Genomic DNA, 15,826 nt, shown 5'->3' with positions numbered 1-15,826 from the left:
AAGTGGCTCTAAGTTGGCAGGACAAAGAGGCCTTTATACCCAAATTCAGATGGCTACCAATCATTTCACCCCTTTACCCCAGTACCCTTGAACCTCAAATTCCAGGGATGGGGGTGTGTGTGTCAGATGAAGCATGTCATTTTATTTCATAAAGACTATACAAAATCCCTTAGAAAACATGGGGTAGACACCACCTGGTTACGTCATTCTGCCCCCCATCTGACTCCACATGAGGGGCAGATGAGGTTGGACAGTGTAAATAGTAGTATATACATGGCAGGGGTTGAATCGATAGGTACAAGTTCTGTCATATTTACACTATTTCACATATTCACAGGTATAAAGGAGCCAAGGGCTGGAGAGGAGGCGAATTCTGGCTCTGTTCTCTTGTATAAAAAAGCACCAGTGTCCTGGACTGGACACCCACTGCTACACAAGGAGCAGGGGGCCCAAAGCCTGATTGTCACCGACTGATATCCCGACTGGAGTCCCACAACTTGGTGTTGGGTGGCTCAGTCCGAAGGCAGGCGAAGAAAGGATGCTGAAGGGCTTCACCTAAGGTCAGCCGCTTAGCAGGTTCATACTCTAGCATGTTTTCAATCAGATCGAAGAGCTGGTGGTGGTCCTCTGCCTCTGAGGTCAGATACCGCTGGTGGAGGGCAGGAAGAAGGTGAAGCAGGATGCCTTACAAACTTATCATTATTTCCTTCTCAAGACAGGTTCTCACTGTGTAGCCTAGGCTGTTCTGGAATTATGCACTCACTGCAGCTGACTTCGAACACCTGCCTCAGCCTCCCAAGTGCTGGGATTTCAGGACTGTGACTATACAAGTCCCTGCTTCCTTTAAAGCCCTACTTTTGCTCTTTAAAAAAAGAAACAAAGCTCGGTTTGCATGCAATTGAAAGCCACCTTACCACAACACTTGACCATTTCTGATATACAGTCAACCTACCTTCCCACTAGCACAATTAATCCTTCTATTCTAAGTTTTACTAGGATATACTTCTCAACCTCGCGAATCTTCCTTAGTGCCACATTAAAATGGAAGCTTTTCAAAGGTAGTTTATTCTTTTCCGTCTGACCTTAAGAATCCAGGGCACTGCTTTCATCTGGTTGTCTCTAGTGAGGCTATCTGACCTCCTCATCTCTGTGAACCCTCTCTCTCCTCTTCCACTGTTAATTAAACTGTTTTCTTTCAATGTTCCTCCCACTCCTGCCCTAAACTCCACTTATGTCTTCCAGGAGCAAACCACCCTAAGAAGCAACCCTTAGACTGTGGACAGCGTTTCTCCCTGGGCAGGCTCACCCGCAGTGGTTTGCAGTTCTCACGAACGTAGCGCCCAGCTGAGGTGTTCTCATCCCAATCCAGGCGACCCCGATAAAAATATTTCTGTTTTCTAGAGGGGAGGGGGAGGTTGACACATTAGAAGGTTCCACTTCTCTACAATACTTTCCCTTGTTTACCCAAGTGAAAGTGAGAGCTAGGGAGGTATCAATGAAAAAAGAAAATGATATGTAACAGACAAATTCCATGGGAAGAAAAGCTGGAGTGAGTGCCTCCTGTTCAAGGTTCACCTTGTCTTTCTGATCATCCGAGAAGGGACAGGACCCAGGATCCTTTCCATCATGGCTAGATGTTCTCTGTTGTCATGGGTCTGTGAAACAAAGACGGAGCTGAGCACAGGACTCAGCAAGGACCTCTGGGGACTAGTTGCCAGATGGACAATATGGAGGACTGAGCAGGCATGTCCTTCTCAGTTCAAGAAATCCAGCAGCCCAGAATTTATCCCACCACTCACCTGGAAGAGGGTGAAGCCAACGTAGTACTCAAAGATGATACAGCCTATGCTCCATACATCGCATGGCTGTGACCAGCCCAACTCTGTGTGATGAGGAGGAAGAGGTATTAAGATGCCTAGGATACACTCCCCTCAAATCACTGCACACTGGGCAGTCCTGAGCTCCCTTACCCAGGATGACCTCTGGGGCTCGGTAATGGCGAGTGGAGACAATGGTGCTATGGTGTTCATGGTCAAAGGTGGCGCTGCCGAAGTCCACCACCCGCACAGCCGTGCTTTTCACACTGCGCTCATCCCGCTTCTAGGAGCAGAGCAGATGGGAATGAATCTCCGGCACATTGAGACTCACAGACTAAGCTGCTTCAGAGTCAGAAAAATGTAGCCTGCTCCCACGGACCCAGGAAAATTAGGCTCCTAGTATTTTGTTGTTTAAAACAGGATTTCCTTATGTATCCCAGGCAGGCTTTGAACCTGCAGCAATCCTACCTCAGAGCCTCCCAAGTGCTGGGATATAGGCATATGCCACCACACCTAGCTCTCCCAGTAGTGCTGTAAGAGCAGGAAAGGGAGACGACTATGAAATGATATGGAAGACTGTGGAAGTCTGTAAGTACCAGACCACTAGAGACAGGCGTCTGGTGTGCTACTCTGAAAATCTGTCCCGTGTAGCAAAGGGTGAAAAGGACTTTAGTGCTGAGACCTCCAGCAGTCAAGCAATCGGAGTTTTCCTGCCACACAGAAATGCACATCTCAGAAAGGGAGTGTGGACACTTTCCAAATTGTCTTTCAATTTAAGTCTTCTTAAAATTGTTCCTTTTGACTTATCATTGTGGTACACTGGCTTTACCCAGCTGGAGCCAAACGGAGAAATTAGTAAAAGGGAGAACACAAAGAACTAACAAAGCCAAGGGGCCCACTGTCTGCCCCTCTGGACAGAGGGTAGCCCTGTTCATCTTACCTTCTCTAGGTTGTAGGTGAGTTCGTAGTCTGAATTCACAAACAGAATATTTTCAGGTTTGAGGTCCGTATGTGTCAACTTGTTATCATGGAGGACTGCAGGGGAGAAGGCTAGATCAGGCTTGATCCAGGTGGCTAGTACTAACTGCCAGCAGCTGAGCCCTGGGTACTAAGGACAAAGCTAGGGAGGAGACAGGCCCAGACTCTACTGGGACTACTTTCTGCTCTTAGGCCAACCAAATAAAATGGCTGGCCTAAGCTCTACTCTTAGTAATATAAATGTACATTTAGTTCATCTGAAAGAAAAGCGGCAATGTGCCGAAAGTGGGAGTTTTTGTTCAGTCTTATGATTGATCTATGTGACTGCCTAACAATCTGCAAATTCAATTGATTAAAACTGCATCACTGTGACGATGCAGAGGAGAAACTACTCTAGATTCTGAAGCTGGTGCCTCAGCTGAATGACCCAGTGTTCTCCCATCTGCTTTGTGAAGAGCACCTCATTAGACAAGACTCTAGCAAGAGTACTTCTGTGCTTGTTGTATAGCATTCTCCAAAAGGGAAGGGACGAGGAAAAGACTCTAAGTGCTGTGGCTCCCTAGTAAGAACAACCAGTGATAGTAAAGACACCAGTCAGTGCGTTCAGTCAGAAGAGGAGACACCACGACAGTAACAGGTGTGCAAGTGAGGTGACTGCTTAGGGGCATACCTAGCACACAAGTACACAGAAGAGGTCTGAGGGAGGAAAGGGCTGCTCCAGAGTTTTGCCTCAGCCCACCCCACTCACACTTGACGGCCTGGCAGAGCTGGAAGGCCATGTGGCGCACTTGGTGGATGGGGTAGGGCAGGTAGTTGTTGTCTTTGAGGAAATCGAAGGTGCTAAGGCCCAGAAGCTCAAAGGAGATACACATGTGGCCATGGTAGTCAAACCAGTCAAACATCTGGACACAGAGGCTGGGGAGAGACAGGGGGAGTTGGATGTCTAATAAGGTCCCAAACCCCGCCACCCCACCAAAAGGAAAGACTGCATGGTTGTTGATTCCACAGTTGTATTAAAAACATGCTGGCTAATATCACTAATGAGGGCTAGGAATGTAGGTCAGTTGGTAGAGTGCCTACTTAGCATGCAGAAGGCCCAAGATCAATCTGCAGCATTCCATGTAACGATTATGATGGCATGAACCTGTAATCTCAGCATTTGGGAGGTAGAGGCAGGAGAATCATAAATTCAAGATTATCCTTAACTACCCAGTAAGTCTGAAGAAGCTAGCCTGGGCTACATGATACCCAGTTACTTAAAAAAACAAAACAAAAAAAAACCAAACAATTAAAATCATCAACAAAATTCAGGTCATCTAGAAAGTGGCGCAGAGGCACAACCACAAAGAACCCCTGCCCAGTTCTCCCAAATATTCATCATTTATTCACTGTACTAGAGAGCTGCGACTCAGGAATACAAAACTTGCCTGGCAAGTAAGAGGCCATGTTCAAATCTCAGCCCTCAAAACAAGGAAAACAAATCTATTTGTCATGCAGGGTAGGGTGTGTACTCCTGCAATCAGGGCATGCAGGAATCTAGACCACCTTGAATTTAAGGCCAGTTTAGGTTATGTAATATTATCCTGTCTCAAACAAATTAAAAAAAAAAAAAAAGAAAGAAAGAAAGAAAAAACCCAAACAACTATTTGATCAAGAGTTATTAGCATGAAATTCCAAACAATATAAATTCTCAGTTACCAAAGTCACCTTTTTTATTGTCTAGGTTTCACCAGAGCCCAGTCTAACCTGGAACTTTCTATGTCCTGGTCACATTCTGGTCTCAGATTCATGAACCACTACATCTCAGCCCCATCTCCTAAACTTTAGTATCAGCCACTATGTTGGCGAGGCTTATACTTACTGTTTTGTTAAATCTTCTTTGGGCTGGGGATATGGCCCAGTCAGTAAAGTATTTGCCTAGCACATACAGAAGCTTAATACCTGGCACCACATAAAACTAGGTATACTTCTATAATTGTGGGTGGAGACAAAAGGATCAAGAGTTCAGGGTTGCCGGGCAGTGGTGGCACATGACTTTAATCCCAGCACTTGGGAGGCAGAAGCAGGCAGATTTCTGAGTTCTAGGACAGCCAGGGCTACACATAGAAACCCTGTCTCAAAAAATCCAAAAACACAAAAACAAAAAACAAAAAACAACAACAACAACAACAACAAAAAAAAAAAAAAAAAAAAAAAAAAAAAAAAAAAAAGAAGAAGAAAAAAGAAAGAAAGAAAGAAAAAAGAGTTCAGGGTTATCCTTCTCTTTGGCTACTAGAATGAGCAGAAGCTAGCCTGGGCTAAATGAGGTACTGCCAACCGACCAACCTCTGATGTAACAATCTCACTCAATGAGATTAACCGATGAACAGCAGGTGAACAAAATTGTCACTGTATAAATACCCACAATCTCAACATAGCTCTAGAGCCTGTTACTGTCTTCAATGAGAATCAAATCCTGTTGCACTGCAGGCCAGTGCTCTACTTCGACTAGTCCCAGGTGTTTTTTCAAAGATTTTATTGTTAATTATGTGAGTTAGTTATGTGCATATGACTGCAGATTTCTGAAGAGGCTAGAAGTGCTGGAGCCCCTGGAGCCTTTTTTGTTGTTACTTTTGGTTTTGATTTCAAGACAGGGTTTCTCTGTGTAGCCCTGGCTGTCCTAGAACTTACTCTGCATCCCAGGCTGGCCTCAAACTTAGTAATCTGCTTTCCTCTGCCTCTGAGTAAAGGCATGCCCAACCAGTGCCTGGCTCCCCTAGAGTAAGTTATTCTGAACTTCTGTGTGGGTGCTGGGAACTGGACTCAGGTCTTATCCTATCACTCTTAACTGCTGAGCCATCTCCCCTCAACTCAAATTTCTGGTTCTCCTGCTTCAAGTTCCTGAACAGATTATGTTTCTGTGTATTTTACTGGAGTTTGAATTTAGATTCCAGCCCTAGGTTACAATTTCTAGCACTGTTTCCATCGACGAGAAAAGGTCTTACCAAATTTGCTCATGTCTTAAGCTTCCAATCTGTCTTTCCTCTTCTCCCAAGTGGCTGGAATTACAGGCCTGCACCACCTATAGTGATGCCCACCCATGCCAGGGCCATTCCCAGACTGCAGATGTCATAACACAGGCAGATGGGTTAGAGACTGTCACAGGCCTATCCTAATGCTCTGCTACTCTGTGATCAAGTTTAATGGGCTGAGTGTGGCACATGCCTTTACTCTCAAGAGGCACAGGATCTCTGTGAGCTCGAGGCCAGCCTGCTCTACAAGCAAGTTCTAGGCTAGCAAGAGCTACACAGAGAAAAGCATGCAAAAAAATGAAAGAAAGAAAGAAAAAGAGAGAGAGAGAGAGAGAAGGAAGGAAGGAAGGAAGGAAGGAAAGAAAGAAAGAAAGAAAGAGAGAGAGAGAAAGAAAGAAGGGAGGAAGGAAGGAAGGAAAGAAGGAAGGAAGGAAGGAAGGAGAGAGAGAGAGAGAGAGAGAGAGAGACAGACAGACAGACAGACAGACAGACAGACAGACAGACAGGACTGCCCCTGCCCGCCTAGCCCTGGTCTGGACCCTGCCTTCTGGAGAGAGCCTCTCGGCCTCCTCACTCGCTTCTTTGCTTACTTCTTGTTGTCAGGATCTTTCTCATTGATTTTCTCCAGCACGTTGATTTCTAGTCGAGCTGCTTCCTTGTACTTCTCCACATTCTTAATGATCTTCAGGGCAACTCGAGCTCCACCCCTGTAGAGTAACAGGGAGGCTTTTGTTGGGTTCGAGAACATCTCAGATTGAATGGATTAGTGACTAATGGATCAGACTAAGAACTTCTGCCTGTCTAATCTGTAAACGGACCCGATGCCCTCACAATCTTCTACGCCTAACAGATGTGGAGTAAGCGGCAGGCCATTAGTTACCTGCGATGGTCCACACACTGCACAACTCGGCCGAAGGTCCCTTCTCCTAAGGTGCTTACAATTTCATCTGAAACGAAAGAAAGCAGGGTCGGGGAGAGGGAGGGAGAAAAGGGGGGAATGAGATGAACTGGAAGAAAATAGGGCACAGCAACCTGGGGTGAGGAGATGAAGGAAGGGGAACAGATATAGATGGCTGCAGGGGACGAAACCCCTGTGTGATTCCCACCACCTTTAACCCAGGGGCCATGAGAGCTGGGAGTGGACAACAGGTCAATTCTCAACAGCAACTCAAACCACCCAGATGAGCAACACCACTGAGAAAGGCACAAGAGGCTGTGACCTGGGTTGGCATGGGACATTAGGATGGCTATGGGACCATTACAGGCTATAGGATTGTTACGATTTGGCTTGTACATCGCTCTTGTAGCCAGTCCCCGACGTGGTAGATGAGGTGGCCCTCAGCGTCGTCCTCTACACTCTTGGCTCTCCGGCTGCTGTGCTGCTGTCGGGGGGTGGGGGGGGTCGGAGCAAGCCAGGTGTCGGATCGGGGGCCGGAGGGAGACGGGGTGGGTGGTGTAGGGGTCACCGGTCACAGGCGCCCAGCCAGGGGGGACAGACGATGATGGGGGACAGTGGAAGGGAACACGTCAGATGTGCTAAGGCGGATCGGTGTGAGAAGAGAGTGCGGCGCATAATCCCAAGTCCCCAAACCCAAATCAGGATAGGGAGAGGCACGGGCAGAGCAGGAAAGTGATGATGTTGCCAGTGTTACCCACAACCCCATGCTCTCTCTATGAAGCACACTTCTAGGCAGACGCAGTTTTCCCTTGCCCCCCAACCCAAAATTGCCTGCTGAGGGGCCACAGCGTCCAGGGCTTGGAAGACAGAGGTCTTTCAAAACCAAGATCCTCATAAAAAGCAAAGGCCTCAGGGGCAGAGCAGCTGCTCCCAACACAAGCCCAACATATCCAACATCAGCGAGGGCATAAAGGATGTAGACTTTCTATCTCCAAAGTAGATTTGGGGCCCCTCAAGAGTCAGTCACAGAGCTTCCAAGAGAGCACGCATTCTTAGTGCCCACTTCAATGTTCATGCTCCAAAGCATGACTGAAAACAAGGGGACATCTTATTCATCAGGGTCCCTGAGGGACTCAAGAAGAATGGGGAGAGAAAAAAGCCTGGGCTGGCACTCACTGAAGATGAGCGGCTGAACGTTCGGCTACGTCTTCTCCGCCTTCGGTGTTTCCTGCGGCTGCTGCGTTGGCTTCGGTAACTGCTGTTTTCTCGATGGTATTCATAGGAATGCCGAAAGTCTGTGTCATAGTAGGCCTCTCCTCTATCCCGGCTGTAGTCATTGCGCCTGTAGCTGCCACAGTATCGACGATCGTAGAGCCGCCGGTCAGATGAATGATCATCATAGCTGCTGTTGGATAACAAACACCCACTAGGAATGTCAGTGCAGGCCACATTCCCTGCCACGGCAGGCAGTGAGGTCCTGTCTCAGGAGGAGCCACATTATGCTTCCACACACCCACTGTCACTAAGACCTCCCCAAAGGCACCTGCAGAAGTCCTCTGGGGGGCATGCCTCCTCTTTCTCCTCAACAAAGATACAAGGGAACAAAGAACCAGGTTGCTCTCTACTGTTTCCAAATGAAACTCGGCCTTGCTCTAATCCAGTCCATTCCTCTCCATACCACTGAATTACAGAAACACTGCAGACCTAGCTTTTGTGTTAGCGCGTGAGCTCTGTAGCTGTTTGTCCATGGCATGCACTTCCTGCCACCCAAAGACATTTCCATTTGCCCCTGATTTTCACTAGTCCCACTTGGCAATTTAGGTATCCCTTTCTTTAAAAGTTCTCCCTGAATCAGACATGGTAGTGCACACTATTAATCCCAGAGCTCCAGAAGAGGTGGCAGGTGTTATCTCTGATTTCAAGACCACCCTAGTCTACACAGAAAGTTCTGGGCCAGATAGGGCTACACAGTAACACCTTGTGTAAAGAACAAAAGAAAAGGGGCTAGAGATAGCTCACTGGTTGCTCTTTCAGAGAACCTGGATTCGATTTCCATGACCCACCCGGAAGCTCACAGCTGCCTGTAACTCTAGTTCTGGGAATCCCATACTCTCTTCTAACCGCCAAGGGTACCACGGATGCATATAATGCAAGACATACATGTGGGTAAAACACCTACACACATACATTTTTTTTTTTAAAAAAGAAAGTTGTTTTCCCTGAAATGCATATATCCAGAACCATTCCAACAATGCCTGGTAGGTACAGCTTTAATCCCTAAGTACTTCCTCTAGAAAGCACCTTTCAAAAAACATTTTTTTTCCTTTGAGAGTTTCATTATGTAGACCAGGCTGACCTCCAACTCAGTATGAAGGCCAAAGTAGCCCTGAGCTCATAATCCTCCTTACCTCACCATCACAAGTGTATACCACCAACACCCCTCCCCCCCTTTTTGCAATGGCAGGAAGTGAACCCAGAACCAAATACATGTCAAGCACAGAAGTCCATACCTAAGCCCTTTGCCTTCAACCTGCTGAGCCCACTGGCCTCAGCATGTAACCAATGAACATTTACTGACTAGATGAATAACCAGTGACCTGCCATCAGTCTCTCTTACTGAGGCCTCACCTTCGGGACCGAACATGGTAGCTGTCCTCCCTCCGCCGCCGCCTTGTCCGGTCACTGCTACTTGACCAGGAGCGACTTCTTCTTCGCTTATGCTTTCGGCTCCGATAGTGTTCATGATAACTCCCCCGGCTACCTCTCTCTGAGGAATGGTACCTTCGGGGATGAGGCATCTAGAAGGGAAGGAAAAGCAGAATGGTAGGAACACTGAGTTTTCAGAACCATTCTCTTAGACTGCCTGCTTCTAAGATGCAAAGCTGCTCTCTGTTCTATGCCGATTAGCACACAAACTCTGCAGTTTTCGTGTCTATAACTTTCCCTTTACGGACTATACAGCCACCTACAAATTTTGGCTGAAAACTCAAGAAAGTCAAATTCAATTGCTCTACCTCAAACATGGCTCCATGAAGACCTTCTGGTCTGAGCCACAGTTCACGACAGGTGACAAGTGTGTGACTGATAAACACTGCCACAGCTCGTCTCTGCTGCCATCTAACATGCGCAGCTGTGCCATCCTGAGTTCTTCACAAGCAAACAGAATAAAGCTTTAGTTTACATGGTTGTTTTAGTTATTAACAGCTCATCTTATCTCCCCCACTAGGCCACCAGTGCCACCAGGGCAATAACTCAGTTTCCCAGGAGTTTACAAATAGCTGGTAACAAACACTAGCAAGTCTAGAGACCAGGACGTGGTCCCACAAATGTCTCTCACACGTCTGGACAAACTTCACAAAGCTGCAGAACAGTACAAAGTAAGTGTGTCCATCTGTATGCTCCCTACCACCACTGGATTTATTAAGTAGAAAATAACTGGCCTTAAACTCAGAGATCCATCTGCCTTTGCCTCCCAAATACTGAGGTTACAAGGGTGTTCCACAGCCCCCCCTCCCCCTTCTTTTCTTTCTTTCTTGAGACAAGGTTTCATTATGTAACCCTGGCTGGGCTAAACTTGCTAAGCATACCTGGCAGGATTCGAACTCTTGTTAGCTTCTGCCTCCTGAGTGCTGGGATGAACGACTTGTAAGACCATACTTGACATATCCTAAGCTGGCCTCGATTTTGATATGTAGCCTAGGATGACCCTGAATGTCTTCTGATCCTCCTACTTCAGTTCCAAGTGCAGAAATTACAGACCAGTCTCATGATGGCTGGACATCAACCCAAGGTTTCATGCATGCTAAGTGACCACCACCGTATCAACTAAGCTATATCCCTAGCCTACCAAGTACTTTTTAATTTGTATCAGTACTACTTGGCTGGCAGCTGGGCCTCCATTAAATGACACCGGACTGATTAGGACTCATAAGTCCTTTTTTGGTCAAAGGAGAAAAATCAGAGTGAAATCACTGTCATAATCCAGGAAAAGCACAGGTCGATCTGAATAAGATGAGCCTCAGGACAGTCTTGGTCCAGGACTGAGAACATGAGGTCTGTAGGTTTGACTCCAACATCTGGTTGCCATTCTCGGCCGCTTCCTCACACCCTTCTTAAATTAAGGAAAGCGACCTATGGTACATTGGCCTAAAGTGGCTGACAGGAAACTAAGAAGATGCAAGCACAAGGCTTTCCCAAGTAACCCAATCTTGATTAACTTAATGAAAATAAATGCCATCTCACTTTGGACACCTACCAACAAAGTCACTGCGGTCTTTCCTAGAAAAGCATATCTAGTTTAACTTTCTCAACTTCTAAACCTTGTTTAATACTTTCTTACTGAGAAAAGCCGGAATAATTCCCTAGAGTCAAACTCTTCCTCTACACTGCCATCTTAACACTTTTCGGTTCGTATTAAACCCTTGGTCCAACTTTTACATGTCTGGAACCGCTCCTGTCTCTACCTCAGCACTTCAGTGGCTCCCCCAAGTTTACTATAGGTCTTGCAGCTACACTGAAGCACGCTGACTTCCCTCCCTCTCATCTCGCTAATCTGCTGCTTCCAGAGCCCGACACTCCTAATTTCTGCATATCCCGTTGCCGCCCGTCTGGCGGTAGCCATCTTTCCGCGGCCCTAAGGTCCGCCAGCCCGCGCGCTCACCGTTCTGGCGGCGAGGCCCGTGCGCTTGTCCCACAGGAAGTCCGTGATGGCGGCGGCACTGCGGCCGGAGTCCCGGCACCCCCGCGGCGACGAAGTGCGGTTCCACCCCCCAACCCCGGGCCCTGGGACCTCCCGCCCCGTTCCCGGGCTCTGCTCCAGTCCCGCCCGCCCGGGCTCCGTCCCCGCCCCCAGGATCCGATCGGCGCTTCTCGCACCGCCCCCGCCCGGGGCCCGATCCCAGCTCGGTCTCCGGCTCTGGCCTCTCCGCTCCGCCGCCGCCGCCGCCGCCGTGAGCGAGCACGCACGCACGCACGCACGTACTGCGTCACTTCCCAGCCTTTGATGGGCTCCGCCCCCCCTCGCCGGGCCCTGCGGGGTGGTGTGCCATCTCTCCTGCACCCTCCATAGTCCCAGAAACTATGGGTGCGCCCCTTGCTTTGGGTCGGGAGGCACCAGGAGCTTGTCACGTGTTTGTTGGGTCTCTACTCCTTTTATCCTTTCTCATGACATTTTCTTCTTGCTCTTCACCGGAAGACATTTGTGGCTTATTTAATAATGGCTGTTTAAAGGATTGTTATTTACATTGTATCACTGTTGGGGAAAGGACTCCAGTGAGGTTTTGTGAAGTCTCATTCTTCAAACAAAACTTGAAAAATATACCCTCCTGCTGCCGAACACCAGCAAAGAAAGGCTCCCTCTTTGTCCTGCACAAAAGTCTTTCAATGTTTGGGGCAGGTGCACAGCCTTCCTTCCAGAGAGGAAGGAGAATTAGATGCCAGAATGGGGAACCATTGTGTTTTAGCTAATTTGTATTAAGTACAAATTTACTGAGTCATTTTTCTTTCTTTTTAGATTTACTTTATTTTTCTTGTAGCAGTATGTGCATTTCAGTGCATGTATTCATGAGGTCAGAAGAAGGGGTCTAATCTGGAGCTGAAGTCACAGTCAGTTGTGGGCTGGCCATTGTGGCCATTGTGGGTGCTGGATCCTGCAGAAGATTGAACTCCTAACCACTGAACCATCTATCTCTGTAGCCCCAGTTTACTAAATATTATGAAAGAAGAAGGAGAAGAAGAAAAAAAGGAAAAGGAAGAAGCAGCAGCTAAACATAGTGGTTCATGCCCCTAATCTCAGCTCTCAGAAGACTGAGGCAGGAGGATTTGGAGGAGCTCAAAGCCAGCATGGGTTACAGTGTGAGACTGTCTCAAAAACAAACCAGCTCAGGATGTGGCTTAGTTGATGGAGTACTTGCCTTTTACCCAGAATGCCCTGGCAAGAGAGCTGCACATACAGTTTACACATGTAATCAATCCCAAGACATCGGAGGTAAAGGCAGGAGAATCAAGATTATTTTTGTTATATGAGTTTAAAGCCAGCCTGGGGATACTGACACTGTCTCAAAAGCAAAGTGGTTTTTTTTATTGTTGTTTTGTTTTTGAGGGTCTGGAGAGATAAGTCAGCAGTTATGAGCACTAGCTGCTCCTCAAAAGGACCTACATCAATTCCCAAACCCCACAAGGTGTCTCATATCTGCCCTGTTACTCCAGTTTCAGGCCATTCAGCATAATTCTAGTGTCCTCAGGCATTGTATACATGTAGTGGAGAGACATACATGCAAGCCAAAATACTCATGCACATAAGAAAATAAAAATAAATAGCCAGGAAGTGGTGGTGCACGCCTTTAATCCCAGCACTTGGGAGGCAGAGGCAGGCAGATTTCTGAGTTCAAGGCTGTCCTGCTCTACAGAGTGAGTTCCAGGACAGCCAGGGCTACACAAAGAAACCCTATCTGGAAAAACCAAAAAAAAAAAAAAAAAAAAAAAAAGAATTTTTTTTTTAAACAAGGAGAAAACAACACTATTTTTAAAAACTGGGAAATTGTCAGAAAGGAGAAGGGAAAAAATAAAATAACCCTCAGTTAATAAATAGATTAAAGTTAAGGAAAATAAGAATGGAGCTGGGTGAATAGTCAAATAGAGACTAGACTGGTTAGCAAGAAATAGTTTAGAAATTCCTTGTGTTAAAAAGAGAGTCATGCCTGGTGGTTCATGCCTTTAATCTCAGCAACCCAGAAGTAGAGGCTGACAGTTCATCCCAAGTTCAAGGCTGCATAGTGAGTTCCTAAAGACAGCCAGGGCTACATAGAGAGACCCATTTGAAAAGAGGTCCCTCTGGGGGTGTGTGTGTGTGTGTGTGTGAGAGAGAGAGAGAGAGAGAGAGAGAGAGAGAGAGAGAGAGAAGGAATTGGGCAAGCATGACAGTTTTACTCCCTCCTCAGGGAGGCTTTCCCAGGTTGTTTCTAACAGGCATTTACTGACTAGTCAACTCAACACTGTACTCAGCACAAGTTTTTCTTCAGAACCTCAGTCTGAGGATTGAATGGGAGAGGACACAGACCTGTAAACAATGGTGTCCAGGCATCGTGGCAGAGGCAGGAGAATCTCTGTGAATTCCCAATAGCCTGGTCTACATACTGTGCTCCATGGCAGGCAAGGCAGCATAGTCAGACCCTGTACAACAACAACAACAAAGGTAAACCTGTGACAAGAGCTGTTATAAGCAGTACTGCCCTACCTGCTTTTAGAAAGCTCTAGACTAGACTGAGAAGAAAAAGTATGAGTGTGTTTTTAAGTTTTCCAGAGGAGGTATGATTTGAAGCAGTCGTTGGAAAGAACATTGGAGGAAAAGAACAAACAGTGAGGGCCGGAGAGATGGCTCAGAGGTTAAGAGCACCAACTGCTCTTCCAGAGGTCCCGAGTTCAATTCCCAGCAACCTCATGGTGGCCCACAACCATCTGTAATGGGATCCGATGCCCTCTTCTGGTGTGTCTGAAGACAGTGACAATGTACTCATACAATAAGGTAAATAAATCTTTAAAAAGTCAAAAGAAAGCAAAACAAAACCAGGGAAACTACCTCTAAAGACCCAAAGACAGGCCAGGCAGTGGTGGCGCATGCCTTTAATCCCAGCACTTGGGAGGCAGAGGCAGGTGGATTTCTGAGTTCGAGGCCAGCCTGGTCTACAGAGTGAGTTCCAGGACAGCCAGGACTACACAGAGAAACCCCGTCTCGAAAAAAACCAAAAAAAAAAAAAAAAAAAAAAAACAAACCAACGACAACAAAAAACAAGACCCAGAGACAGAAGAACAGCATTCTATCACCCACAGCCCAGCTTGGGCTTTTAAGAAAAAAAGAGAGAGAGAAAGCAAGTCCTCAGGGCTGGAGAATTAGCTCAGTGGGCAAGAGCATTGGCTGCTCTCCAGAGTGAACCAAGTTCGAGTCCCAGCACCCACATGGTGGCTCCCTAACTCCAGTTCCAGGGACTCTAGTGCCCTCTTCTCACCTCTGCAGGCACCAGGCACACACATAGCTCATAGAATATACACAGAAAAAACAAAAACAAAAACAAAAACAAAACAACCCTCAGACATAAAGTAAACAAATAAAATATATAAGTAAATAAAAGTTGAAGTTTTGCTAAGGAACTTAAATGTATTTCTAAAATGGAGAAACTTTGAAGAACTTTAAGCAAGTTGCAGAGTTTCATGTAGATTGTAGAAAATTTACTTGAAGACTGAAAAAATGAATTTGTCTGGGAGAATTTGCTGAAGACTATTTTTTTTTCTTTTGAGACAGAGTATCTCTATGTAGCCCTGGTTGTCCTCGCACTCACTATATAGCCCAGGCTGATATCAAATTTACAGAAATCCACTTGCTTCTGCCTTCCAAGTGCTGGGATTAAAGGACTGCAACACCATGCCCAGCAGATGTTGAAAATTATTTAAAACTTCTGAAACCAGGTAGAGTGGCACATTTGTAATCCCAGCACTTGAAGTGCAAAGGAAGGAAGATCAGAAGTTCAAGACCAGTCTGAGCAACAGCCCATGTCAAAAACGAAACGTAAACTTTCTGAAATAATTTTGTTGGAGGTTATGAGGGTTTATTTAAGGCAGTGGCAGTAAGGAGTGGAAAGAGGCTACGATGTTCTACACTTAAAGCACATAAAGACATGTAGTATGGTACTTCCTTGGTTGTTGATCTGTTTGTGGAGCTGAACCATCGACTTAGCTAAGATTTCTGTGCCCAGTTTTGCATCCTCGGCATGTACTCAGTGAGTGGTTTTGATAAAGGTTGTCTTAATGAATTAGGAATAACATACTACAGAAAGCAGTTTAGAGGATCTCTGACGTAACAAGACACCTAGGAGAGTGCTGAGAAAGGAAATGATCAGAACAGAAGACCCTGGGCGAGAAAGCAGAATCTCAAATTCCCATTCTGGCCCTGACCCTCGGGTGGTCTCCCGGCTGCATATGCCCTAGTGAGTTTCCCGCCTCCAGAAACAAGCCCTGCACCACCACCCCCGCACACACACCCCCACAGAGCCCCGAGACCCCCTAAGCCACGCCCTCTCGGGAAGTGTGGGCAGCAGTTGGGGTAGCGGCTCGCCCCTCCCTGTCTCGCG

The 15,826-nt window shown here is 46.8% G+C and overlaps 1 protein-coding gene across 2 annotated transcripts; it reads right to left on the bottom strand.

Moving 5' to 3' along the window:
- Positions 1 to 122: 122 nt before the first annotated feature.
- Positions 123 to 11,598, bottom strand: Clk2 (CDC like kinase 2). Of its 2 annotated transcripts, none has more exons than XM_034499816.2 (13): positions 11,365 to 11,598; positions 9,333 to 9,502; positions 7,881 to 8,109; positions 7,101 to 7,188; positions 6,687 to 6,753; positions 6,397 to 6,513; positions 3,544 to 3,710; positions 2,758 to 2,852; positions 1,971 to 2,100; positions 1,800 to 1,882; positions 1,576 to 1,655; positions 1,307 to 1,397; positions 123 to 649 (listed from the first exon to the last, which is right to left on the bottom strand). In XM_034499816.2, the coding sequence occupies exons 2-13, from the start codon at positions 9,500 to 9,502 to the stop codon at positions 464 to 466; spliced, it is 1,503 nt and encodes a 500-aa protein (XP_034355707.1). In that variant the 5' UTR covers positions 11,365 to 11,598; the 3' UTR covers positions 123 to 463. The 2 variants fall into 2 exon arrangements, with proteins under 2 accessions (XP_034355707.1, XP_034355705.1); XM_034499814.3 differs by lacking the exon at positions 11,365 to 11,598 and adding an exon at positions 9,719 to 9,851 and having other exon boundaries at positions 7,881 to 8,106.
- Positions 11,599 to 15,826: the final 4,228 nt, after the last annotated feature.

The sequence above is a fragment of the Arvicanthis niloticus genome, chromosome 4 (assembly GCF_011762505.2).
Source record: "Arvicanthis niloticus isolate mArvNil1 chromosome 4, mArvNil1.pat.X, whole genome shotgun sequence".
In the NCBI taxonomy this organism is placed as follows: Eukaryota; Metazoa; Chordata; class Mammalia; order Rodentia; family Muridae; genus Arvicanthis; species Arvicanthis niloticus.
The sequence above is the reverse complement of the archived record's forward strand: the minus strand, read 5'-3'. Positions and strand labels throughout refer to the sequence as shown.